This window comes from Microcaecilia unicolor, chromosome 1, assembly GCF_901765095.1.
Source record: "Microcaecilia unicolor chromosome 1, aMicUni1.1, whole genome shotgun sequence".
In the NCBI taxonomy this organism is placed as follows: Eukaryota; Metazoa; Chordata; class Amphibia; order Gymnophiona; family Siphonopidae; genus Microcaecilia; species Microcaecilia unicolor.
In genome coordinates, this window is record NC_044031.1 from 260,755,432 (window position 1) to 260,779,036 (window position 23,605).

At 41.5% G+C, this 23,605-nt stretch overlaps 1 protein-coding gene across 4 annotated transcripts in view; it reads right to left on the reverse strand.

Annotated features, from left to right (window-relative positions):
- The window catches only part of GADL1 (glutamate decarboxylase like 1), a 260,588-nt gene that overhangs the window by 90,911 nt on the left and 146,072 nt on the right, over nucleotides 1-23,605 (reverse strand). For all 4 annotated transcript variants that reach the window (XM_030205926.1, XM_030205918.1, XM_030205934.1 and 1 more), the window contains exon 13: nucleotides 1,809-1,860. In XM_030205926.1, the coding sequence (XP_030061786.1) occupies nucleotides 1,809-1,860 (52 nt within the window). The remainder of the gene's footprint in view (nucleotides 1-1,808; nucleotides 1,861-23,605) is intronic.

Consider the following 23,605-nt stretch of genomic DNA (forward strand, 5'->3'; position numbering starts at 1 on the left):
TGCAAATTGTATTTAAATGTATTGAAAAGGATGTCAGTGATGTTACTTGGTATTCCCTCCCAATGCTCAGACAACAGTGCAGAAAAAAATGCTGGCCTTAATGCTGAAAACATACCGCCAGCTCAAGGGTGGCATTGAAAGTTTTGAGGAGAGGATTTCTTCTGATTTTCTGACATTAAACTTCCAGTTTTGAGTTGTTTTGGAAGTGTAAGGAAGCTCATGCAGCCTCTAAGCCCTGATAGTGAGAAAGAAATACATGTGCAAGTCCGAACAAAAGTAAAAGTGAAAGCAGACATTGGCGCTTGTTTATCTACACTTAAATATGAGCCTTTTAAAAATTTAAGTGCAAACAGCTTTTGAAAAGCTAATATTTAAAGGTGCAGAACAGCACTGATGTGAGCTTGCACTTCTGGTTTTGCCTGGGCATGCACACAAGAGCTGCGCTTACCTCAAAATCTTTCTATGCATGTGCCAGGCACATTCTCCCCCTTCCTTTTTGGGCTGCTAGCACACAAATTTAAATACCATTTGCTTATTGGAGAGTTAGGTTTTTGCGCTGTTCTTGTGCTATGGGATTTGCGCTGTTGGCTTTAGTGCAGAGGTGTAGCTAGGTGGGGTGCAAAGGAAGTAGACGCCCCTCCAAACAGATTTTGAATGAAATGGTGCCTATGCCGATCAGCCTTTCAGCTTTGCACTGACACCTATTTTTACAATAGGTCTGCTCCTCTTGACATCAAAACCTGGCTACACTTCTGCTTTAGCGCAGGACATTTGAGAATTAGGGCCTATGAGGGCAATGGACTAAGAAGGCACAGCCTTTCACACAATTAATGAAATTGCAAGGACTTTTATGGAAAGTGCCTGGTAATAAGAACTGTGCATATTTTTCTGTGGGAAATTTCACATACAAGAAAAACTACATCTCATAATAGAAATAAAGATGTTTTAAATTTTCTTTGCAAAATCTGAGAAGAAAATTTCAGTTGTAGTCTTTCTAGATGCTAAAACCTGCTTTGCATGAATTCCTATTACAGCATCAAGGCCTTAATTTGGAAAACATTTTATACATGGGTGACTCAGGTGGTGCCACACTTTTGATTGGCACGTCCTTGACAAGACTGGGATGGCCAGGGCTAGGGGTGCTGTGAAAGCAATATTCACAGCTGAGTGTGGGGAGCAAGGAATGTGTGAAGTGATAGCTAGCTGACTAAATTAGGGACTTATGATTTTAGATTTCAAAGGAGGCCAGGCCACAGCTGCTCCTGCCCTGCATGGATATTGTGATGACCCAGTGTGGGGGAAAATTCCCAGACAGTGCAAATAAAGGCTCATAGCATGAGGTCCCAGCTTGGTTCACACTAAGCTGGAAGACATAAAAGTAAGAAACAACTTCTGGATAAAATAAATACATACATAAATAAAATTATAGCCACAGAAATCTATAAGTGAAATTTGACTCTTTGTAAAGGAGAAAACCTTAGCAAATGGCACTTTGCAATAAAAATGTAGCTCACTATTGCAAATAATTCATACTAGTTTCAACAAATGAAAGCACCATCTTCAAAGTTTTGTTCTTCTTAATATATCTGAGAATCTAATAGGGGAGGGGAAACACCCTCCCCCACACTATGCCCCTGCAGGCAGCTCTTACAGCTGGTCCTGCTAAGATGTCAAAGGGTGGGCATTAAGAGTACATCCACCATATTGTGCATGAAGTGTTTTCATTGTATTTCTTTTCTATTTAGATGTTTCTTCTAGCGAAAGAAAATTTCAGACAGTTATTACGCTAGCCTACATGTATCACCTACCTCCATTAACAGCTGGAATCCTTCTCTTTTCTTAATTTCAGCTACAAGGTATCTGTAAAGCAATACCAGTCATTACAAATAGTTGTTAGGGTGTAATATTGAACTGCACATATCTATAATTAGATACATTTGTCAGTCATAGAAGCAGAACCTTATTTCACTATCGTTCTTGATATGGGACATATTTTGCAGTTCTACATAATAGAATTCCAGCTTCATACAAGATATGTGGGGGATTCATTTTCAAAGCAGTGACAAAGCCATGCTACTTTTACTGGCTCTCGGCTACAGAAAAATCTAGGGAATTAATGCAAGCTTAAAATGTGGAGCAGCACTGCCAATCATCAATCCTCAGAAACTGCCTGACCAGAAACATCGGTAGAAGAATTTTCAGAGAGATCTAGTGGGGCTGCAAATTTGTTCCGCAACCCATGCTGAACAACTAAATATAGTCACTGATCTCTCTGGGTAACCATTTAGTCACTCGAAAATGGGCTTACCTGGGGAAAGTAAGATCAGAAGAAAATGTTACCTTCATAAAACTGATTTTCAAAATGTAGGTGTGAGGGAGTGACTGGTATAGCGGCAGATGTCACTAAGAACATGACCTCACTGAGGTTGCAGTTTAGCCACCTTACAGCAGGTGGCACTAAACTTGCCGTATCAGAGGCTGAGGCAGAGCCAGTGTAGCATAGGGATGTTAGCCTCCTCAGTGGGGCTCATCAGTGAACAGGAAGTAAAAGCCCTCTGGCAGGACAGAACAGAGAGGCCCTGGGAGGAAAAAAGCCACCCTGCAGTATAGATCTCCCCTGCTTATGTGTAAACTACTAGAACCTGGCTAAGATGGGCTAAACTTTTTAGAAGACTGCTGTCCTTGAGGTCTGGCTGGAGCCAGATCTGTGTGGAGCAACCCTGCAAGTAGCTGTGTCCTGTGGGCTTGAGGACTGTCAGCTCAGACCTGTGGGAACTTTGCCTCTGAAACTAAAGAGCGCATATTCTTTATTTAACTGTATCTGTGAGGTAACAGGGTTTAGTATTTGTTAATAAAAGGAGTTTTGTTTTCATTTTTCCTTGTCTGGCTGTATTTTATGAAGGTCTCCCACACCAACCCCATCACCGCTGTAGGCAATAGTTTATCCACAGAGATCTTCACCTTCAAGGAAGCACATATGCTTCTACTTTTTCCTTCTTCCCCTGTAATCCCGTGTTGCCAGGTAGTCATGGATTAACTTGTGCATTTTGCTTAAAAGCCATGCCCAAAACAAGCAATATCAGTTCAAAAGCAAACCCACAAAACAAGCGATATCAGTTCAAAAGCAAACCCACAAAACAAGCGATATCAGTTCAAAAACAAGCCCAATTTTTTTACGGTGAAGGACCCAAGCTACAGCACTGCCTAGCACACCAATAACCACATAGTTAGGATAATGGGCAGAAGGGGATACAAGATGCTGTTGCTTTAGCAGAAATAAAATTAAGCATTATCATGAAACTTAGCACCAAGTGCGACAGCAAATTAGAGATCTACTCTAATTAAGATCTTTTTTTTTGTTTGTTTGTTTAAATCCCTGTTTGCTAGATTCAGAGATGATTAAATCCTATCTCCCCATTATCCACCAAGTAAGAAACCCCGCGGTCGTTCCCTATCAAAAAGCTAAAATATTTCAACAACCACAACCTATCTTAGCTCCAAATTTGGTTACCACTCTGGCCAGCATGAACACTAGCAAGCAAATGAACCTAAGCAAAGATACTGACTTCCACTAAATATAGTGAGGTCCATACATGCTGTTGCTGTCAAAAGGCAGTAGATTCAAGCTGGCAAAGATGACTAGATCTCTGTTCAGCACGTCTTAAATGCAGGGCCGGTCTTAGGCCGAGGCGGCCACATAGGGCCTCGTGCTTAAGGGGGCCACGCGCGGCACGCCTCAGTCAGCCACCTCCGCTCCATCCCGGCGCTCTGGTAAATTTACCTCACTCCGACGACGTCGCAGCAGCTGCGCAGCATCATTGAAAGCGCTGCCCGTCTCTAACCTTCCCTTCGCTCGTTCGTTCCCTGTTTCCCGCCCTCGAGGAAATGACGTCAGAAGAAGGCGGGGCACTGAGGGAACGAACAAGCGAAGGGAAGGCTGGTGGAGAGACGTCAGACAGCGCTTTCACTGACGCTGCGCAGCTGCTGAAACAGAGGTAAATTTAAATACTAGAAGATTTGAGAAGAGGGCGGGCAGGTGGAGATGGGAGCGGGAGGGCTGGGGAGAGAGGAGCATTGATCGATGGATATGGATGGGAGGGCAGGGCCCAGGGAGAGAGGAGAAATTGCTGGACATGGAGGGCAGGGGAGAGAGGAGAAACGTTGGGCAGGAATGGAGGGAAGGAAAGACAAAGGAAGGAGATGCACATGGATGGAGGGGAAGGGAGAGAGGAGAAATGCTGGGTATGGATGTAGGGGAGGGGAGGAAAGTAGATGCACATGGATGGAGGGGAGTGAAGAGAAATGCTGGATATCGATGGAGGAGAAATTGCTGAATTTAAGGGCTGGATCGGAACACTTTGAAGGCAGATGCTGAAACTGGAGAAAGGATAGGGACAGGGCTACAGATGGTAGACAGGACACATAAGGACACAGGAGGATGGTGGACATGGTGAGAGAAAAAATATCAAATGGAAAGAAGACACTGCATAAAACAGAAGACACTGGGACCAAAGCGAATAGAAAAACTAAATGATTAGACAACAAAGGTAGAAAAAAAGTATTTTATTCAGAATTTATTAATTGGAATATGTCAGCTTTTGGAAATGTGCATCTGTGATATTTTGCATGTAAGTTTCAATTTTTCTAGTATTGCTGCATGCCGAGTCTGACTTCTTGAGGTAACTTTCCAGTTCAGTATTTTGCCTTCATATCTGTTGTGTATGTATTTTTCATATGTGATCAAGGTGCAGTATCCTGCTAGCGTGTAGTATTTGTAGCCCTTTTTGTTTTGTTTTTTTCACGAGGTAGTGTATTGATGTTTTAGAGCCTGATGTAATTACAGTTCTGCCTTTCCACGCATAAGGTTGTAGCTCATCCTGTCCTTGGAATTAGTGCTCTTATGGTTTGGTAAGGTTATGAGTGTGTTTTTGCACAAATTTGTGTATAGTGTTTTCCAGTGGAGAGATTGTGTGTCCGCACCTCTGACCCCCGTGGTTATGAGAATTGGAACTACTAACTGTAGTGGACTTGAACTGAATAATTTCTGGGGAGGGGGGGGGGGGGTTCATGATAGCATTGTGCTTATTATTTCAATCAGTTTTTCTGTACAAGTTTAGCTTCATTTGTCTTTATTTGAAATTTCATAAATAAAACATTTTCTAAAAATTGAATAATCTTATCAATGGGGTGGAGCTGGGGCGGGGCGGGGCTAGGATAGGTCCCCACCAAATTGGTCTGCACAGGGCCCCGCACTTGCTAATACCGGCCCTGCCTAAATGTGTCACGCTGCTGTCAAGGGTATTGTGCAACTTTGCTTCCCACTGCCAGCAGATCCCTCCCCTTCCCATGCAAAATATTCACTTCCTCACAAGGTGATACAAATCAAGGAGGTTGGAGAAAGAACAGGAGATGGCATAATGCCACAATGCCAAAGTTGCCATATTGGTATACCCAAAACAAAGGAAGGAGGCTATCAGCGGCTGTATCCACGTTGTTTATTATTATTTTATCTTGGTTATATTTAGAAACATGCCGGCTTGTACAAAGAGGAACTATCACAATAGAATAACCTGTTAGAAAGGTAACTTGTCCTAAATCATAATCATTATGGCATTTGGACAAGCTGGCCATAGGGACACCTTAGCATGCATTGTATTGGTGCTGAGATTTTTCCACCCACTAAAAGGCACCAAAGCAGGCATAATGTTATGATAATCAGGTGCTCAACATTCAGAGTTTTTATTTTTAAGTAGAAAGGGTTTTTTTTGTTGTTTTTTTTTTTACTTTAATTAGGTTGAAACCTGAAAGCATTAAAAATCTTTTTCCTGTGTGTACATCAAAAGAGAAAGATGGTATGTGGGAACTTGCTTCTTTTGTTTTTTGGAATGCAGTGGTATATTATAAAAATACATTTGATATTTTTTTAATTACTACTATTTAAAAAAACAGGTATTGAATAATGAGGGAAGAGCTACCTTCATGCAGAAGTTCAGTTTGGGTGAAAATGGTATTTTTTTTTTTTTAAATCTTTGTCTTCCAGCTATGTGTTAGTACAGTGATTTCCAAACCTGGTCCTGGAGGCACCCTAGCCTGAGAGGTTTTCAGGATATCCATGAAAGATATTTGCATGCACTGCCTCCATAGGAGATGACTATGTCTGGATTTTGTACAAAGCTGTTCTAAATACAGCGAGGTGTATACACGCTATTTCTGTCAAAAGGCAGTAACTGCCTGGATTCAAGTTGGCAAAGATGACGAGATCTCTATTCAGCACATGCCCCTCTTGAAGTATTGTAGCAATTCTGGATTAGGACTTCATTTTTTTAAATTATAGTGTTTAGTTGTGGGGAAAAATGAAAAGATAACAGCACAATTAAAAAGACTGACAGGTACAAGTTTGTGTGAGACCTATTTGTAATTGACAGGGTGAAGTGGGCAGGAGGAGAAGAAGGAGGATTAAATCTGGAGGAAAAGCAGCTCAGTGGGTCTATCAGTTGAGACTGTCTGAAAGCCCTAGGATCTGAAATTGAGGTCACAGCAGCAAAAAGAAGACGTGAAGACACTGTTTTTTCCAAACTCACAGTTTATTTTTTTCTGAGAGTCATTCCAAGCCCCCAAAAAAGCACGTGTATTTTTAAAAATCCCCAAAACAAGCTACCCGCAACATCAGCAAAAAAACTGTGAACTCAGAAAAAAACAAAGCCAAACTTGCAGGAAATAAGTGAGGCTGGCAACACTGAACCCCCAATCTTTTGTTACAGATTGAACAGACTGTCATTGTAAATATGGTTCAATATTTTTATTGATGATATTAAACAGAAACAACATATTCAATCTCAAACACAATAGAGATGCCACCATCAGAGCATTCAACCTTGACATTAGAAAGGAAAAAACAATGTTAAAGCTATCATCATCCATTTGGAGCACACTAGAAATTAGACAATCAAGGATTGAGCTCACAGTAGAAAGAAGCTTTGAGGGTGAGACAGTCTTTGAGTGTTCTGAGTTGACAGGAAGTGAAATAACAGGGAAAAGACTTTAGGAAGAGGGCCACCGAGAAACAAAGCTGGGCCCGGGGCAAACACCCCCTGGGTTTCCCTTTGCGCTACTCCCCCTCGCATGCCCCCCCAAGCCTGCTTGTTTAATACTTGTCTCCTGCTCCTGTGTGGTGGGACCACGTTAACTCTTCTCTGCCACACAGGTCCTTTTTACTGCCACATCCCCTCCTGTATTTGCAGAAACAGGAAGTACTTCCCATAGGTGGTGGGATGAGGCAGGAAGAAGGAACTGTGGCTGGCAGAGCACAGTTCACATGATAACCCGGCACTGCAGCACACAGAAGCAGGAGACCAATCAGCCATGCCAGTGCTGGGTGGGCCCTCCTTGGAGGCTGGGCCCTGGGGAATCTTACCCCCCGCCCCCCCCCCCCCCCCCCCCCCCCCCTCGGCAGCCCTGGATGTACTTCTAAGGCAGCTTAGGCCATCAGCCCAATTAGAGGTAATAGATCACCTGAAATCAACTGGTGAAGCTTATGAAGAGACAAAGGAATGATATCAACAAGGACCACTGTTAAGATGAGTTATTTTGCTGTTAACCACAGTTATTAGTAACTAGGTATCACTGCATAAAATGAGACCTACGTTAAAAATAGCATGAGCGACTGGTAAAATAACATCTGAATGGTAGTCAACGTTGATAACTATGCCCCTTAACCGTGTAGGAAGGCTCCTACCCTGTTAAATTCTGCTGGCTGTCTCTGCCAATGATATTCAGTGGCACAAGCAGTTAGTGCCAGGGCAGTCTGGGGTGGAGTCTGAGTGGAGCCGGGACTTACCTGTTTTGCAGTGATTTTCAATCTGCTATGCTAAACGGCTATCCTAACTTTATCCAGGCATTTATGCAGACACTTATACTTTTACACCACCACTTGTAGATAATGCACTCCCTTTTTAAAACACAGTAACACAGTAAATGACGATAGATAATGACCTGAATGGTCCATCCAGTCTGCCCAACAATTTATTTATTTATTAAGGTATTTATACCCCACATTATCCCCACAGACATGCAGGCTCAATGTGGCTTACATAAACCGGAGACAGAGAAAGAACTCCAGGTGATATCACATTATCGATTCTTGATTAAATGAACACTATGATATAAAATAATTGATCATGCTCTTTCTTTGGCATTTCTGGGACATAGATCGTAGATGTCTGCCTGGCACTGTCTGTATGTTTCAGCTACTGCAGTTACCACTGAAGCACACTCCAGCCTATCCAAATCCATCTTGTCATTTGTGGGGCACAGATTGTATAAGTCTGCCTGGTCCTCTCCTCATGTTCCAGCTACTGAAGTTGCTGTTGAAGCCCTCTCCAGTCCATCCTAAACTGGATTGCCATATATCGGACATAGACCATACAAGTCTGCCAGGCACCACCAGCCTTAGTTCTTCACAGCCGGAGTCACCACCTAAACACCACTCAACACATCCACACACACATGCAGCCATTTAGAGATCCTCTTAGAAGGGCATTGCAGGCATCAACCACCCTCTCTGTGAAAAAGAATTTCCTGACATTACGCCTAAGTGTACCATCCTGCAACCTCAATTCATGTCCTCTAAGTTTACTGTTGACCCTTCTCTGGAAAAGATTTCTTTCTATATTAATACCTTTCAAGAATTTAAACATCTGTATCATATCTCCCCTATCCCTTCTTTCCTCTAGGGCCCTGATGGCGAACCTATGACACGCGTGTCAGTACTGACACGCGTAGCCATTTTCAGTGACACGCGGCCGCATGTGGCCGCATACAGAGAAGCAGCGGAGTTCCTTGCTGACACCCGGGGCGGATCGCCGATGTGCCCCCCCTCCCCCCCGGTGCAGCGCGACCTCCCCCCCCCCCCCGGCGAAATCACCCGGTGCATGTTTACCCGCTGGGGGTGTGCCGTGTGCGCTCCTATTGGCTCCCTCCCTGCTGCTCCCTCTGCCCCGGCTCCTCACTTCCGGCCGGCGGAGCAGAGAGCAGCGGAATGCCGTGGGGGACGCATCTCTGAGGGCCCTGTGATCACCATTACCAGCAACCATCATCCAATCTACTGTTCTGGGGTGTCGTGGATTTGTAATTGACCACCATTACTGAGATAGGTGAGGGGGAGGCTGGGAGAGGCGAGGGCATGTGCTATGGGTGCCGTTTCCCGCCATTAGAAATAGCGGCAGCCATCTTAATTTACATAAGGTGGTCAGTTAGGCTAGTTAGGGCTAACAGGCTATCTATAATTCTATCTTCTGTCTCTGCCCCCCTGATGGAGAACTCAAAAAATAAAAAACCAAGGTTAAGTAAAGGAAGTGGTAGTAGCAGTAGCCGACCCTTTCAAGAGACATGGACCGAGATGTATGGCATTATAGAAAAAAATGGCAAATCATTTTGCGTTCTATGTACTGAAACTGTAGTAAGCAGAACGTGGAATATAAATAGACATTTTGAAACTAATCATTCCCAGCTCTTGAAAAAAAGTGAGGATGAACGGAAGGAATACATTTCCAGGCAGCTACACTTTTATAAGAGCCAATCTAAGTCCATCCTTAAATTTGTAAAAGGTTCTACAAATTTAACATCTGCAAGTTTGAGCATTGCTCACTCCATAGCTCAGCATGGAAAAGCACTCAGTGAGGGAGAATTTATTAAAGAAACTCTCCTAAGATGTGCACCAGTTCTATTTCACGATATGCAGAATAAAGATGCAATTATTAAGAGAATATCTGAGTTACCAGGAAATTTGGAGTGCCTGGATCCGATTACCAGACACTTTTAGCACCCTGAAAAATATAGCAATGGCTTTACTCACAATTTTTCCCTCTACGTACTTTTGTGAAACCTTATTCTCAGCGTTAAATAATATCAAAACCAACAAAAGAAACAGATTGACAGATGAAGTTAGTAGCGCTTGCTTGGGCTTGAAGTGTACAAAATACCAACCTTCAATTGAAGATTTAGCCAATGAAATTCAGCAACAAAAAAGTCACTAATAGGCAGATTAGTTAAAGAATTCCCCCTCCCCCTCACTTATCTTAGTTCATGGCACCCCACACAAGTTAAATAATATCAAGACCAACAAAAGAAACCGACTGACAGATGAACAAAGAAGTCACTAAGTAGGTAAGTTAAATAATTAGTTTTGGTTTATTAAATACAGTTTTATATTACAATTATACATTTTTGTTATTTAAACTATAAATATCGCGAAATTATGGTTTTTTTCTCGAAGTGACACACCACCCGAGTTATGCTCGGTTTTTTGGCGAATTTTGACACACCAAGCTCAAAAGGTTGCCCATCACTGCTCTAGGGTATACATATTCAAGTATTCCAGTCTCTTTTTATACTTCTTTTGGTGTGGAGGAGTGGCCTAGTGGTTAGGGTGGTGGACTTTGGTCTTGGGGAACTGAAAAACTGAGTTCAATTCCCGGCACTGAGGCAGCTCCTTGTAACTCTGGGCAAGTCAGTTAACCCTCCATTGCCCACCACATAGAGCCTGCCATGAGTGGGAAAGCGCAGGGTACAAATGTAACAAATAAATAAAAATACCATTTTTGTCACCTTCCTCTGGACAGTTTCAAGTCTTTTTACATCCTTGGCAAGATATGGCCTCAAAACTGAACACAATATTTCAGGTGGGGTCTTACCAACGACTTTAACAGGAGCATCAACATCTCCTTTCTTCTGCCCATCCTCAACCCTCGCTCAGGGTATCACAGAGGGACAGGGGAGATATGATACAGATGTTTAAAGTATGTGTGCTAGAAAATGAAACACTGAAGGTGCTCGGTGTCTCCTTTGATCCTATGTTGAATTCTGAGTATCATGTTGCTCAATTGACCAAGCAAACGGGTCATTTTTTATTGATTTCAATAAAGACCTTGTTCAAGAAACTCCGTTTGAGAGAGGAGTTTTTTGGATCCACTGTTCGTTTGCTTGGCTTTCGTTTCTCTCGTGGAGAGGTCACCTTCTGTAGGTGTTGGCTCAATTGACCAAGCAGATTTTCTGGAAACTGAGGCAATTGCAGAGAAAATGAAAATACTTCTCTTTTACCTAGTTCAGTTTAAAAGTACACACCTTTATCATTAGCAAACTGGATTACTGTAATTTACTTAGGACATCTTTTATCAAACTACGCTAGTGGGCCCTATTGCAGTAATGCTGACAAAGCCCATTCTTTGAATGGGCTTTATCGGCATTGCTGCACAAGAACCGCCAGCACGGCATGATAAAAAAGGCCCTTAATGTTGGTTGCTCATGAATGTTATATAGGAGACTGCAGACACTGCAGAATACTGCAGCTAGATTGAGCTGCCCGGCAAACAAATGGGAAAAAGCAACTCTGATGATGATAAAACTGTATTGGCTTCCTATAGAAGTATGAATACTGTTTAAATTATGTTTGTTAATATTCAATATTATTCATGGTTCTGAGTCTTTGCCATTCACATTGATTCTATCATTTTCTTCCTCTGGGAAAAGTCTTTGTTCAAATAGTCAGTTAAACCTAAATTACTCATCTATTGATGGTATTAGATACAAACATGTCCATTCTCTAATGATCGCTTACCAATCTGAAAAGACTTGGAATGCTTTGCCAACAGAAATTAGGCTGGAACCAAACAGTGAAATTTTAAAGAAACGCTTAAAAACTTTTCTATTTAAGCGGTATTTAAATGATTCAATTTTTAACTGTAAGTGGTTATGTATTCTTCTGGCTATGTATGTTCCCAGTATCTAATATGAGCTGGATTATCTTATTATGATCTGCATTGAACCTTATAGGTAAATGAGGAAATTAAATGAAGCTGTAATGTAATGTAATATTGGCCAGCACCCGGATAACTTCCAGCAGTCACTGAAGCCCTGGATATTCATTGCTGGTACCTGGATTAGGCCAGGCATTGAATATCTGGGTCAGAATCTGCCCATGGCAATCCATGCTTCTTTATACATTTGCAGTGAAATAGCTGCAGTGGGGTTGGAAGGACAAAGCACATAGAAGGGTTAATGTTAGGCACTGCTAGGCAGTGGAAGATTAGTGCTCTTAAGTTATGGGATAAACACACTTGCTGTAGAATTAAGCCAAATCCATATTCAGATCCATTGGGCAATACCTTTTTTATTAAACAACAATACATTTTTGACAAGCTTTGAAAGGCTGACCCTTCTTCCTCAGGTCAGGGGAGAGCAAAAGATGACAATATCAAAATATTTAAGTGAAACATGAAAGCATTCCAATGACTGTCTCGAGGAAGACGTAGGGGTGAGGGTCAAGGAGGAGAGAAGGAGTAACAAGGAGAGGTGGATAAGTAATCAGAAGGTGAAGAAACAGTATAATTTTATGATTTGTAATGTGACAGAAAACCCAGATCCTCGTTAAGTCCTGTCAGGACAGCCCATCTAGTCAAAAATGTATTAAGTTAGTCCAATAAGAAAGTCATCACCTTATTTTCTTTTTGTTTTATTGTGCTTTGTTTCTGTTTATTTTCTTTAAAGTGAACTAACATGGCAATCATACTACTTTATCGAAGATGTAACATATCAGGGAAAAGGCATCACAGCTGCTTGGCCACTTAAGAAACTAGACTTAGTTCCCAGTTAAAATGATGCATTAGTTGAGAAGAGCCCTGGCAGCCTGTACAAACTCGAGACAGAATGGTGGAGTACACCATCACTCCTAGCTATTTGTCTGATAGTGGCAATTTTCTACTTATAGAAGCCTGCTTCTTTCAGCTAATAGCAGTAACCTCTCTTTGTGACAAGCAAGATGGTGATTCCAATTGGATTAGGCATCTATACCTTCCAGCTGACCCTAGTGAACACTTACATTTTTATACTGATGCTATATTTTTCAAGCAAAAGCAAATGCCTTTTTAAGCCCATGTGCTATTGCCAAACACACTCATTATTTCCAGGAAGTTTTGAAATGTATGATGTAACACTCATAAACTGAGCCACAGTATACAATAAAAGATGATCAAGGGCCTGTGCAATGCTGTATTTTACTTGGGGTTGCAGTGACATTTAAGCAGTTTACGAATGACAACAAAATCCCAAGAGTCCATTGAGAATTTAGAGTATGCTTATCTGGTATTACATAAGACAGCAGCACAGTACTCCAAAAGAAATGTGTACTCTGTGGAATGCCAAACATTAGTGGTAACAGTATCTTAGCTCTAGTCACTTGGCCCTAAAATACTAGATTATATGAAGCATTATATCACAAGAAATATGCTTTATATGTCAACACAATCCCAAAGGATAATGCAGAATGGGCCACAGATGTTTCCAGTCAACTTCACTGCGTAAGGCCTTAACATTTTCACCGTTCTAAAGCTTTTGCATGCTAGCCTAAGAAAACGAAACTCTACCTACCAAATATACACCTTTCTTCCAGCACTGATGAAAGTATGTGTTTACTTGCCTGAACATATTATAGTGTCAGTCTACTAACTTTTCATCCGTGGTGGTCACCGGATTAATTGGTGATCCTGCTATCACTAGCCATTCAATCTGCTGACAGGCCTAAACTAAATAAATAAATTATCCATTTATGTGGCAGTTTTTAAAAATAGGCCCTAACATTTCTGCACACTTTGCATATGTAAATACATAAGTACATAAGTAATGCCACACTGGGAAAAGACCAAGGGTCCATCGAGCCCAGCATCCTGTCCATGACAGCTGCCAATCCAGGCCAAGGGCACCTGGCAAGTTTTCCAAACATACAAACATTCTATACATGTTATTCCCTGAATTGTGGATTTTTCCCAAGTCCATTTAGTAGCGGTTTATGGACTTGTTCTTTAGGAAACCGTCTAACCCCTTTTTAAACTCTGCCAAGCTAACCACCTTCACCACGTTCTCCGGCAACGATTTCCAGAGTTTAATTATGCGTTGGGTGAAGAAAATTTGTTTTAAATTTACTACACTGTAGTTTCATCGCATGCCCCCTAATCCTAGTATTTTTGGAAAGCGTGAACAGACGCTTCACATCCACCTGTTCCACTCCACTCATTATTTTATATACCTCTATCATGTCTCCCCTCAGCCATCTCTTCTCCAAGCTGAAAAGCCCTAGCCTCCTTAGTCTTTCTTCATAAGGAAGTCGTCCCATCCCTGCTATCATTTTAGTCACCCTTCGCTGCACCTTTTCCAATTCCACTATATCTTTCTTGAGATGTGGCGACCAGAATTGAACACAATACTCAAGGTGCGGTCGCACCATGGAGCGATATAATGGCATATTTAGAATGTTATCATATACACCCATATATGTGTATAAATGTCAATATTCCATCTAAGTGCTATTTTGTAAATTCATATGTATCTTGCACAGCGCATATTTGTAGGGGTAGAGCATGGGTGGAACTTAGGCAGGGCTCTTATTCACTAACCTACAGAATTTAATTTGATTTAATTTAATGCAGTTTTAGAACCTGTCACTATCAGCCACAAGTCATACAGAGGGGGGCACTATTGCACTATAAAATATAAAATAAATCCCCTGCTCCTCACTACAAGATATTTCTGTATATCACCCCCACCCCCAATCCCCATAACCCACCCAAATCTCCCACACCCCCATAAAACCAGTAAACACATTCCTGGATTGGCAAGCAAAGAATCCTGCAAACAGCCAGGTTTTAAGCTGTTTTCTAAAACCTGAGTAATCCTCGGCACATTTCAAATCCTCAGGCAGACTAATCTATAATCCTGACACCATCCCTGTAAAACATGAGAAATGTATCTTGACTAAATTCCTTAGCCACTGAGAATACCAAATTCACCAACCCACTAGCCTGTAACTGTCACCATGGTGTGTATTTTCTCAAATATACAACTAGAAAGGCCTTATTTCCTGCATTACCTTGAAAATCAAACTGTATAACTTTAAATCAAATGTGAACCTTAACTGGTAGTCAATGCAAAGCATAAAGCAAAGGTGTGACTCTATCCCAAAGCTCTTTATGGACTACCATACATGTGGCCAAATCTAAATCTATTACAATTTCTTCAAAACATACTTAGGCAATGCTAAATAAACAGCATTACAGTAGTCCAGATACCTTAAAACTGTCACCTTTACCACTGTACAAAAATCCTGAAGTTTCATATATCGCAACTACTGAGCGGCCTTCAGATTTGTCAAACCATCCGTACCACCTGATTAACCACAGAATCCATTGCAAAACAGGAAGAAAGCAAAATCCCCAATGTCTTTATTTCTGAAGCAACTGTAATATCCTGAGATAAGCAGGAAATCATAGAGATGTGGAAGGTCTCCCTTACTCACCCACAAAATGTCTACTTTATCCACAATCTAGCAGAGGGAATTTCAATGCAACTATTCATTCAGGGCTGCCAAATAATACTCTTCAATCCATCCATAGAATTATCCATTGAAACAAAAAATTGAACATCCTCCTTATAAAAAAATGGAGAAAAATCAAATGCCTGTGTAACGTTATACAAAGGCCAAAAATACAAATTACAAAGGATTGGGGATAGCAAGGCGCACTAGGGCACCTCATCTAACAATTTTATAACCTGCAATTCTGCCCTCTCACTTCCAACTCAAAATATTCTATTTTGTAAAAAAGACTGAAACCAAACCAAATCAAAGTGAACAAATGACACCAAAATGAACACAATCAAAATACTTCTGGTAATCTACTCCCTTTCACTGATCCACCTACTACTACTACTACTACTACTTAACATTTCTAGAGCGCTACTAGGGTTACGCAGCGCTGTACAATTTAACAAAGAGAGACAGTCCCTGCTCAAAGAGCTTACAATCTAATAGACAAGTGAACGGTCGGTCCGATAGGGGCAGTCAAATTGGGGCAGTCTGGATTCACTGAACGGTAAGGGTTAGGTGCCGAACGCAGCATTGAAGAGGTGGGCTTTAAGCAAAGACTTGAAGACGGGCAGGGAGGGGGCTTGGCGTAAGGGTTCAGGAAGGTTGTTCCAAGCACCTAGCACCAAGCACCTAGCACTATCCATCCCACTCATAGAACATTACTTCATACCCACCCTACAAAATCACCAAACATTCCACACTCCACCAAACTGACTCTCATCACACTAAAGGAAAACTATCTAAACATGGACATCACCAACAAAACGAGAGGAAAGACCACAACAAACACACATCACCCAAGGAACAACAACTAACAAAAATCCACATAACACCAAACCTAGAAGCCCCATACCAAAACGTCCAGGTAGGCTACATCAATGCTAGATCCGTAATCAACAAAACAACAACAATATCAGATTGGATCACCTCAGAAAACCTCGATCTCATCTTTATCAATGAAACTTGGATTCACAACCAAAACAACCCCATAATCCTTGAACTGTGCCCGCCAGGTTACAAAATCACCCACCGAACCAGATCGGAAAAGAGAGGTAGAGGCATAGCACTAATATACCAAGAAAAATTCACCACCGAAACCACAGCCGCTTCCATAACAACCCAACTAGAAATTGCCTCATTTAGAATCCATAACAACTCCCTAACCGATCACCTGAATTGCGTATTATTCTACAGACCATCCGGCAACTGGAAGGAAAGTCAGCCCACCTTCATGGACTTCATATCAAACAACTGTGTAAATAACAACAACATACTGCTACTAGGCGACATTAACCTTCACCTAGAAGACCCCAACTTCACAAACGCACTTGAATGTAAAGACTTCCTACAGTCCTGGGATTTTAAATGGCCTCACATGCAAACTACCCATATCAAAGGACATACATTGGACCTCCTATCACATAAACTACCTACAGACAATAATCTATTAATAACAGACATCAAATGGACAGCAATACCTTGGACTGACCATTACAAACTGAACCTAACTCTAAACTACCGGAAGAAGGACTCAAACAGTACACCAAAACGTACTACTTACACTACAAGAGGGCAAATTGATCCACAGATATTCTGGCAACAAATATACGACAACGAATGGACAACACGCACTGATTCCATACTTTATCTCAACCACTGGGATGGCAGATGCAACAGCGTACTAAACAAAATAACACCCTTAAAAACAAAAATATCAAAAAGACAAAACACTATACCTTGGTTCAATGACGAACTAGAAAAACTCAAAACACAATCTAGAAAACTTGAACGAGTATGGAGAAAGACAAAAGATGAACAAACACTCAACGCATTTAAACAAATACATAGAAAATACAAATACGCAATAAAACAAACCAAAAGGTCCTACTACAAAACCAAATTAGGACCGGACTACAAAGATATGAAGAAACTATTCCAACTTGTAAATAAGTTACTAGACACCAGCCCTATCACCACACCCAACACAGACATCCCACCCGCAGACAAACTTGCTAACTACTTTAACGAAAAAATAATAAAACTATACAGCACACTTCCTCATCACACCGACATCGAAATCTTTTTCAATGATTTGGACCCATCCGCTGAAGGATACCCAGCTGACCGCATTTGGACATTTAATCTCTTCAGCACCGAATCAGTTACACAAGCGACTCACAGGTTCGCCAAGACCCACTGCAAACTGAATACATGTACCAGTCATCTACTCAAGTCTGCCCCCGACCGCTTCATAGCAGACCTTACATCCCATCTAAACTTCATGTTACAACAAGGTCTCTTCCATGAGGAACATGGCAACATCCTACTCACCCCAATACCAAAAGAAACCAAGAAAAGCACAAACGAAATCACCAATTACCGCCCAGTTGCGTCTATCCCATTACTAGTAAAAATGATGGAGAGCTTCGTGACTAAACAGCTTACAGAATACCTGGACAAGTTCTCAATACTACATAATTCACAATCAGGATTCTGATCCCACCATAGCACCGAAACTGTCCTAGTCACCCTCCTGGCCAAATTCAAGCAGGAGATTGCCACAGGCAAAAGCATACTTCTCCTCCAGTTCGACATGTCGAGCGCATTCGACATGGTAAACCACAACATACTACTAAGAATACTAGGCCACTTCGAGATTGAAGGAAACGTACTTAACTGGATCAAAGGCTTTCTAACCACCAGAACTTATCAAGTAAAATCAAAGTCAAACATATCACCACCATGGAAAGCAGTCTGCGGCGTACCTCAAGGATCACCATTATCACCAATACTCTTCAACATGATGATGATTCCATTGGCACAGTCCTTATCCAACCGAGGCCTTAACCCATTCATTTACACAGATGATGTTACAATATACATCCCCTTCAGACATGATCTGACAGAAATAACCAAAATCAACGATAGTCTGAACATCATGGACTCCTGGGCAAACTCATTCCAACTGAAACTGAACACCGAAAAAACACATTGCCTCATCCTCTCCTCTCCATATAATAAATACAAACCCAGAACCATAAATACTCCAGGACATACCTTCCCTACCTCGGACAGTTTGAAAATACTCGGTGTCACACTCGATCGCAACCTTACCCTCGAGAGCCAAGTAAACTCTGTAACAAAGAAAATGTTCTATTCAATGTGGAAGCTCAAACGATTAAAACCTTTCTTCCCAAGAGCAATTTTTAGATACCTAATACAATCAATGGACCTAAGCCATGCAGATTATTGCAACAGAATCTACGCGGGCTGCAAAAAACTCTAGACCGCCCAAAATACAGCAGCCAGGCTGATATTTAGCAAAACACGCTTCAAAAGTGCTAAACCCCTCCGAGAAAAGTTGCATTGGCTCCCAATGAAAGAACGGATCATCTTCAAAATCTGTACCTTAGTCCACAAAATCATGTACGGCGTAGTCCCAGGATACATGATAGACCTTATAGACTTACCAATAAGAAACAAAGTCAGATCATCAACATCCTACCTAAATCTACACTACCCAAATTGCAAAGGACTTAAATACAAAACAACTTATGTAGCCGGCTTCTCCTACATAAGCGCACAACTATGGAATGGGCTCCCAAAAGCTGCGAAAACAATCCAAGACCACTTGAACTTCAGGAATTCACTAAAAACCTACCTCTTCAAAAAGGCCTAATCCAACGACCCCACGTAACCCTCTTCACCTACCAACACAGCATGACTATGATCGAACAGGACATCACGGAATCTTCATCCATTCCGACCCTCCACTTATACCTCATACGATCACTATACAACTTTGTATTTGTTATCCACCGACTGGGCAAACGCCTTTGACGGTACTATGTAAGCCACATTGAGCCTGCAAATAGGTGGGAAAATGTGGGGTACAAATGCAACAAATAAATAAATAAAGTTGTGCCTCTTAACTCCCATTTGTCTCAGCCTCCCCAATAAAATGGTATGATCAAAGGTTGTGGAAATTTCCAATAACACTAACAAGGCCCATATCAGTCAAAGCAATGACACATCTCTTTCAGCAAAGATACCCAAACTGTTTCTGTACTGTACCCTGGGCAAAGGCCCGACTGGCCTGGATCAAACACCTGATGTTCTTCCAGCCTTGCCACTGGACGTTACATAAGATTCCACCATCTTCCCCAATAATGGAAAATTAGAGATTAGTCTATAACTACTCACCTCTGTCACTGGCAAAATAAGCAACTTCATACTAACATCCACTTAAGCGCACTAAGGGGTCCTTTTACTAAGCTGCGGTAGCTTTTTAAGTCACAATAGAAATCAGCTGGTGGTAATCGTCGAGACGCCCATAGGAATATAATGGGTGTTTCAGCGTTTACCGCCAGCTGATTTCTACCATGAGCTAAAACTGCTACCACGGCTTGGTAAAAGACCCCCCTAAGGAGTTCCCTTAAGGAATTCCCAAAAGATCTACAAATAATAGCTTGCATAATGAGAAATATTCAGATGGTGATGCTTCAATCATTTATGCAGGGCATGGCTCCACTGGACTCTAACCTCTTACCAAATTCTTCAATAATCTAGTAAGATACTCTCAGAGGGGCTATAAAATTTCATCACCCATGCCACCATCACCCTTCAATCTCTCTTCCACCCTCCCTCTTCCTCCTTATCGAACCCTCCTTCAATAGCCATATGTTATCCACAAAAAGAATGCGAAATCCTGATCCGAGGGTGAGATACCTAATAAACTCACTGAATCCTGAGCCTCCTTTCTTAATTATTTGACAACTGTCTAGCCAAATTTGGAGCATAACACTGTCTCATATAACAATTGCCTAAATACTCTACATTCCAGTTTCCAAACCCCCTTTCTATTTTCACTCCCTATTTTCTGCTGTTTACGCTCCACAAGCCTCAAATTCCACCTCTTCTTTAGTATCTCAACCAAAAATTACAACTGCCTCCCCTTCCTCACCTAGCACTTCTTCAGTGGCCCCACTTCATTAAGAATTTCCCCCATTCCAAGAATCTACGAGCATATCCAACAACTGTGACTCATCCAGTAACAGTAATGGAGACACCTTATGAAAAAACGAATCAGCATCTACTCGACCTCTCCACTACTGCCAAATATCTCTTATTACCCTATTTATTCATTTATACCCCACAATTTCCCACCACTGGCAGGCTCAATGTGGCTTACAACATTTAGTTAACAAACAGGAAAGTACAAAAAATGTAATGTGATACGAGGGGCGGAAAGGTACAGGGTTAAGAGAAAGTAGTTAAGTCCACAAGATCTTTAGAGGAGTTGGTGTCCAGGAATCACAGAGGCAGGACGGGATCTTTAGGGTAAGCTTGCCCAAATAAGTAGGTCTTGAGAGACTTCCTGAAAGTCAGATGATCTTGAACCGTTTTTACAGATTTAAGTAATGTATTCCACAAATGAGTGCTGATATACGAAAAGGTGGAGCAGGGTAATGGAGGTTTAAGTATGAACGAGAAGATTGGAGTGAATTCATTGGTGGTAAGTTGACAAGGGCATCCATATATGCTGGAGCTGCTCCGTCGAGGATCTTATCTACTAGGGTGCAAATTTTAAAAGTTATTCGCTCCTGTACAGGAAGCCAGTGTAATTTCTCACGAAGAGGTCTGGAACTGTTGAACTTTGATGCTCCGAAGATAAGTCGTGCTGCTGTGTTTTGGGCAGTTTGTAGTTTTTTGAGAAGTAGGTCTCTGCACCCTGCGTATATGCCATTGCAGTAATCGATTCGGCTTAAGACTAGTGATTGGACTAAATTACAAAATACTCATCCTATTACTTTCCCAATTTCCTTAGACACACATCACACATTAGATTATTGGTTGCCAGATCCAGAATTGTTTTTTTAGCACTGTGATACTGTGTCTATCATCTACTGCTGATGGGGGTTTTTTTTAATGTGGTCCCATACTTTTCGCTTCCTTTCACTAGATTTATAGCTGGTGTCCACCACTTTGACACTGTTTACACTACTTTGCTTTTACAATCAGTGTTTTTACCCTTGATGCAAACCATGGGTGAAACACAGCCATGTTGGGTTTATCATCTGTTTTTATTTATTTATTTATTTATTTTAGGACATTTATACCCCGCCTTTTGCCGCAGTTTTGCAGCCAAAGCGGCTTACAATGAACTAATAAAATAAAATAAATACAGTTACAATTACATGTCAATAGTTAGGGCAGGAAAGCTGGATGAGAAGGGAAAGGGAAAGGTAAGGGAGACGAAGATGGGCAACATCCCGGTGGTCCAAGAGGAATGATGGGAATCCAGTCCATCACGAACAGGTCCAGCAAGGCAAATGAAGCTCCGAAAAAACAGCACAGGATGCAGAAGCAGGACGAAGCTGGTGGCAGGCTTTCCTCTGTGACAGAGTCAGCAGCGCAGGAGGCAAGATGGCAGACCAAAAGGTCGTCCTCCGCAGCACCAACTGTTGGGGCTGACCAGGCCAGAGACCTCTTCCACTGCATCTGGCAGGCCGAAGAGAAAGAGCCAGGGAACAAGTCTGACAGGCGGCCAGGAAAACGCGAAGGCGGCGGGCTCCCCGACGGATGAGATGACGAGCAGGGGAGAGGCAACATCGCTGCACCCAGCAGTCAATGATCGGGCGGCAGCGACAGGGGCTCAGGCAGAGCACAGTGGGCCAGTCCCGCAGGGCAGAGGAAACCGGCGGCACCGACGAACCGAGGGATCACGAAATCAGAAATCGCCGGCCTTATCTCCAACTAGTGCTGACTAGACTGCAGTTTTCAAATTAAGTTATTTATTAAAGTTTATTTTTGACTACTCTAGTTAGAGTGTTGTTTTGTTTTGTGTTCTTCTGTTTGGGCACAGCATCCTGCCTCACTTCTGTTGAAGTAAATTTGAAGCAAAGGTCTAAAGATGCCCAATATGAGGCAGCTGAAGGAATTCCGGGATAAAATTATTGAAAGGCTACAAGAAGATTTCTACATACAACTCTTGGAACACATTCAGGTCTATTATTGTAAAGTGAAGACAGTTTAGTACCACCAACATACTGTCTGCTTCAGATAGACCCTCCAAAGTCAGTAGCTGTGGGTTAAGAAAACTGTTGAAAAAGGTCACTGTGAGGCCTATGGAAATGTAAAGGAACTACAGAGTTCTCTGACTGAGACTGGGAAAAATGTTGACCATTCAACAGTTTCAAGATTGCTCCAGAATGTTCTCTTCAAAACATGAGATTCCTCCACCTGCATTCTTACAATTGGGGGTAGTGCAGCAATGTTACAGTTATAATCACAGAGGGCAGGCAAATTCTGCAGGGCTCCCCAGAGGATGGAGGACTCCTTAAAGAGAACTATCCACAAACATAGTATGTATGGGAGGGAGGTAAGGATATGCCACTACTGAAGAAAAGTTATATGATGTGCCACATAACATCTGCAAAACAAAAACTCCTAGGGCACTGAATGTATATTGGAGAAACCTTTATGGTCTGGTGAAACCAAATTATTGGTCTTAATGCTAAGCAATATTATGCTGCTATTTGAATGTTTTTCCACCATGCTATTATGATATCATTTGTATTGTATTGATTTTTTTTGTATATTTCTGTTATATGATGATTGTTCTACAATGTAGTTAAATGTGTATAATTCTGATACTATATCATTAGTTCTATTACTAGGATTCAATTTGCCATTTCCAACTTTATCTTACTGATTGTATTTATGCTTGTATTTGGTCATTTTACTATTGTTTTGTTAACAAAATTGTAAGTTTTACGTTAAAATGTACATTTATTTATTTATTTATGACATTTATATCCCGCATTAGTCCAAGTAGAACTCAGGTTCAATGTGCTTACATAACAATTAGAAAAGCATGAACATTTTCAAAATATATTAATAGAAAGTAAAATACATCACATAATGTTAGACCACTAAAATTTGAGTTAGGAACAGATGTAATTAAATACTTAGGGCCCTGTTTACTAAGCCACGCTGTAGTCGTGCTAGCATTTTCAGAGCACGCTAAAAAATTAATGTACGCTAGAAATTAATGTGCACTAATGCTAGAGACACCCATAGGAATATATGGGTGTCTCTAGAATTTTCGTGTGCTAAATTTTAGCACTCGCTAAAACCAATAGCACGTCTTAGTAAACATGGCCCTTAGGGCCCCTTTTACAAAGCAGTGGT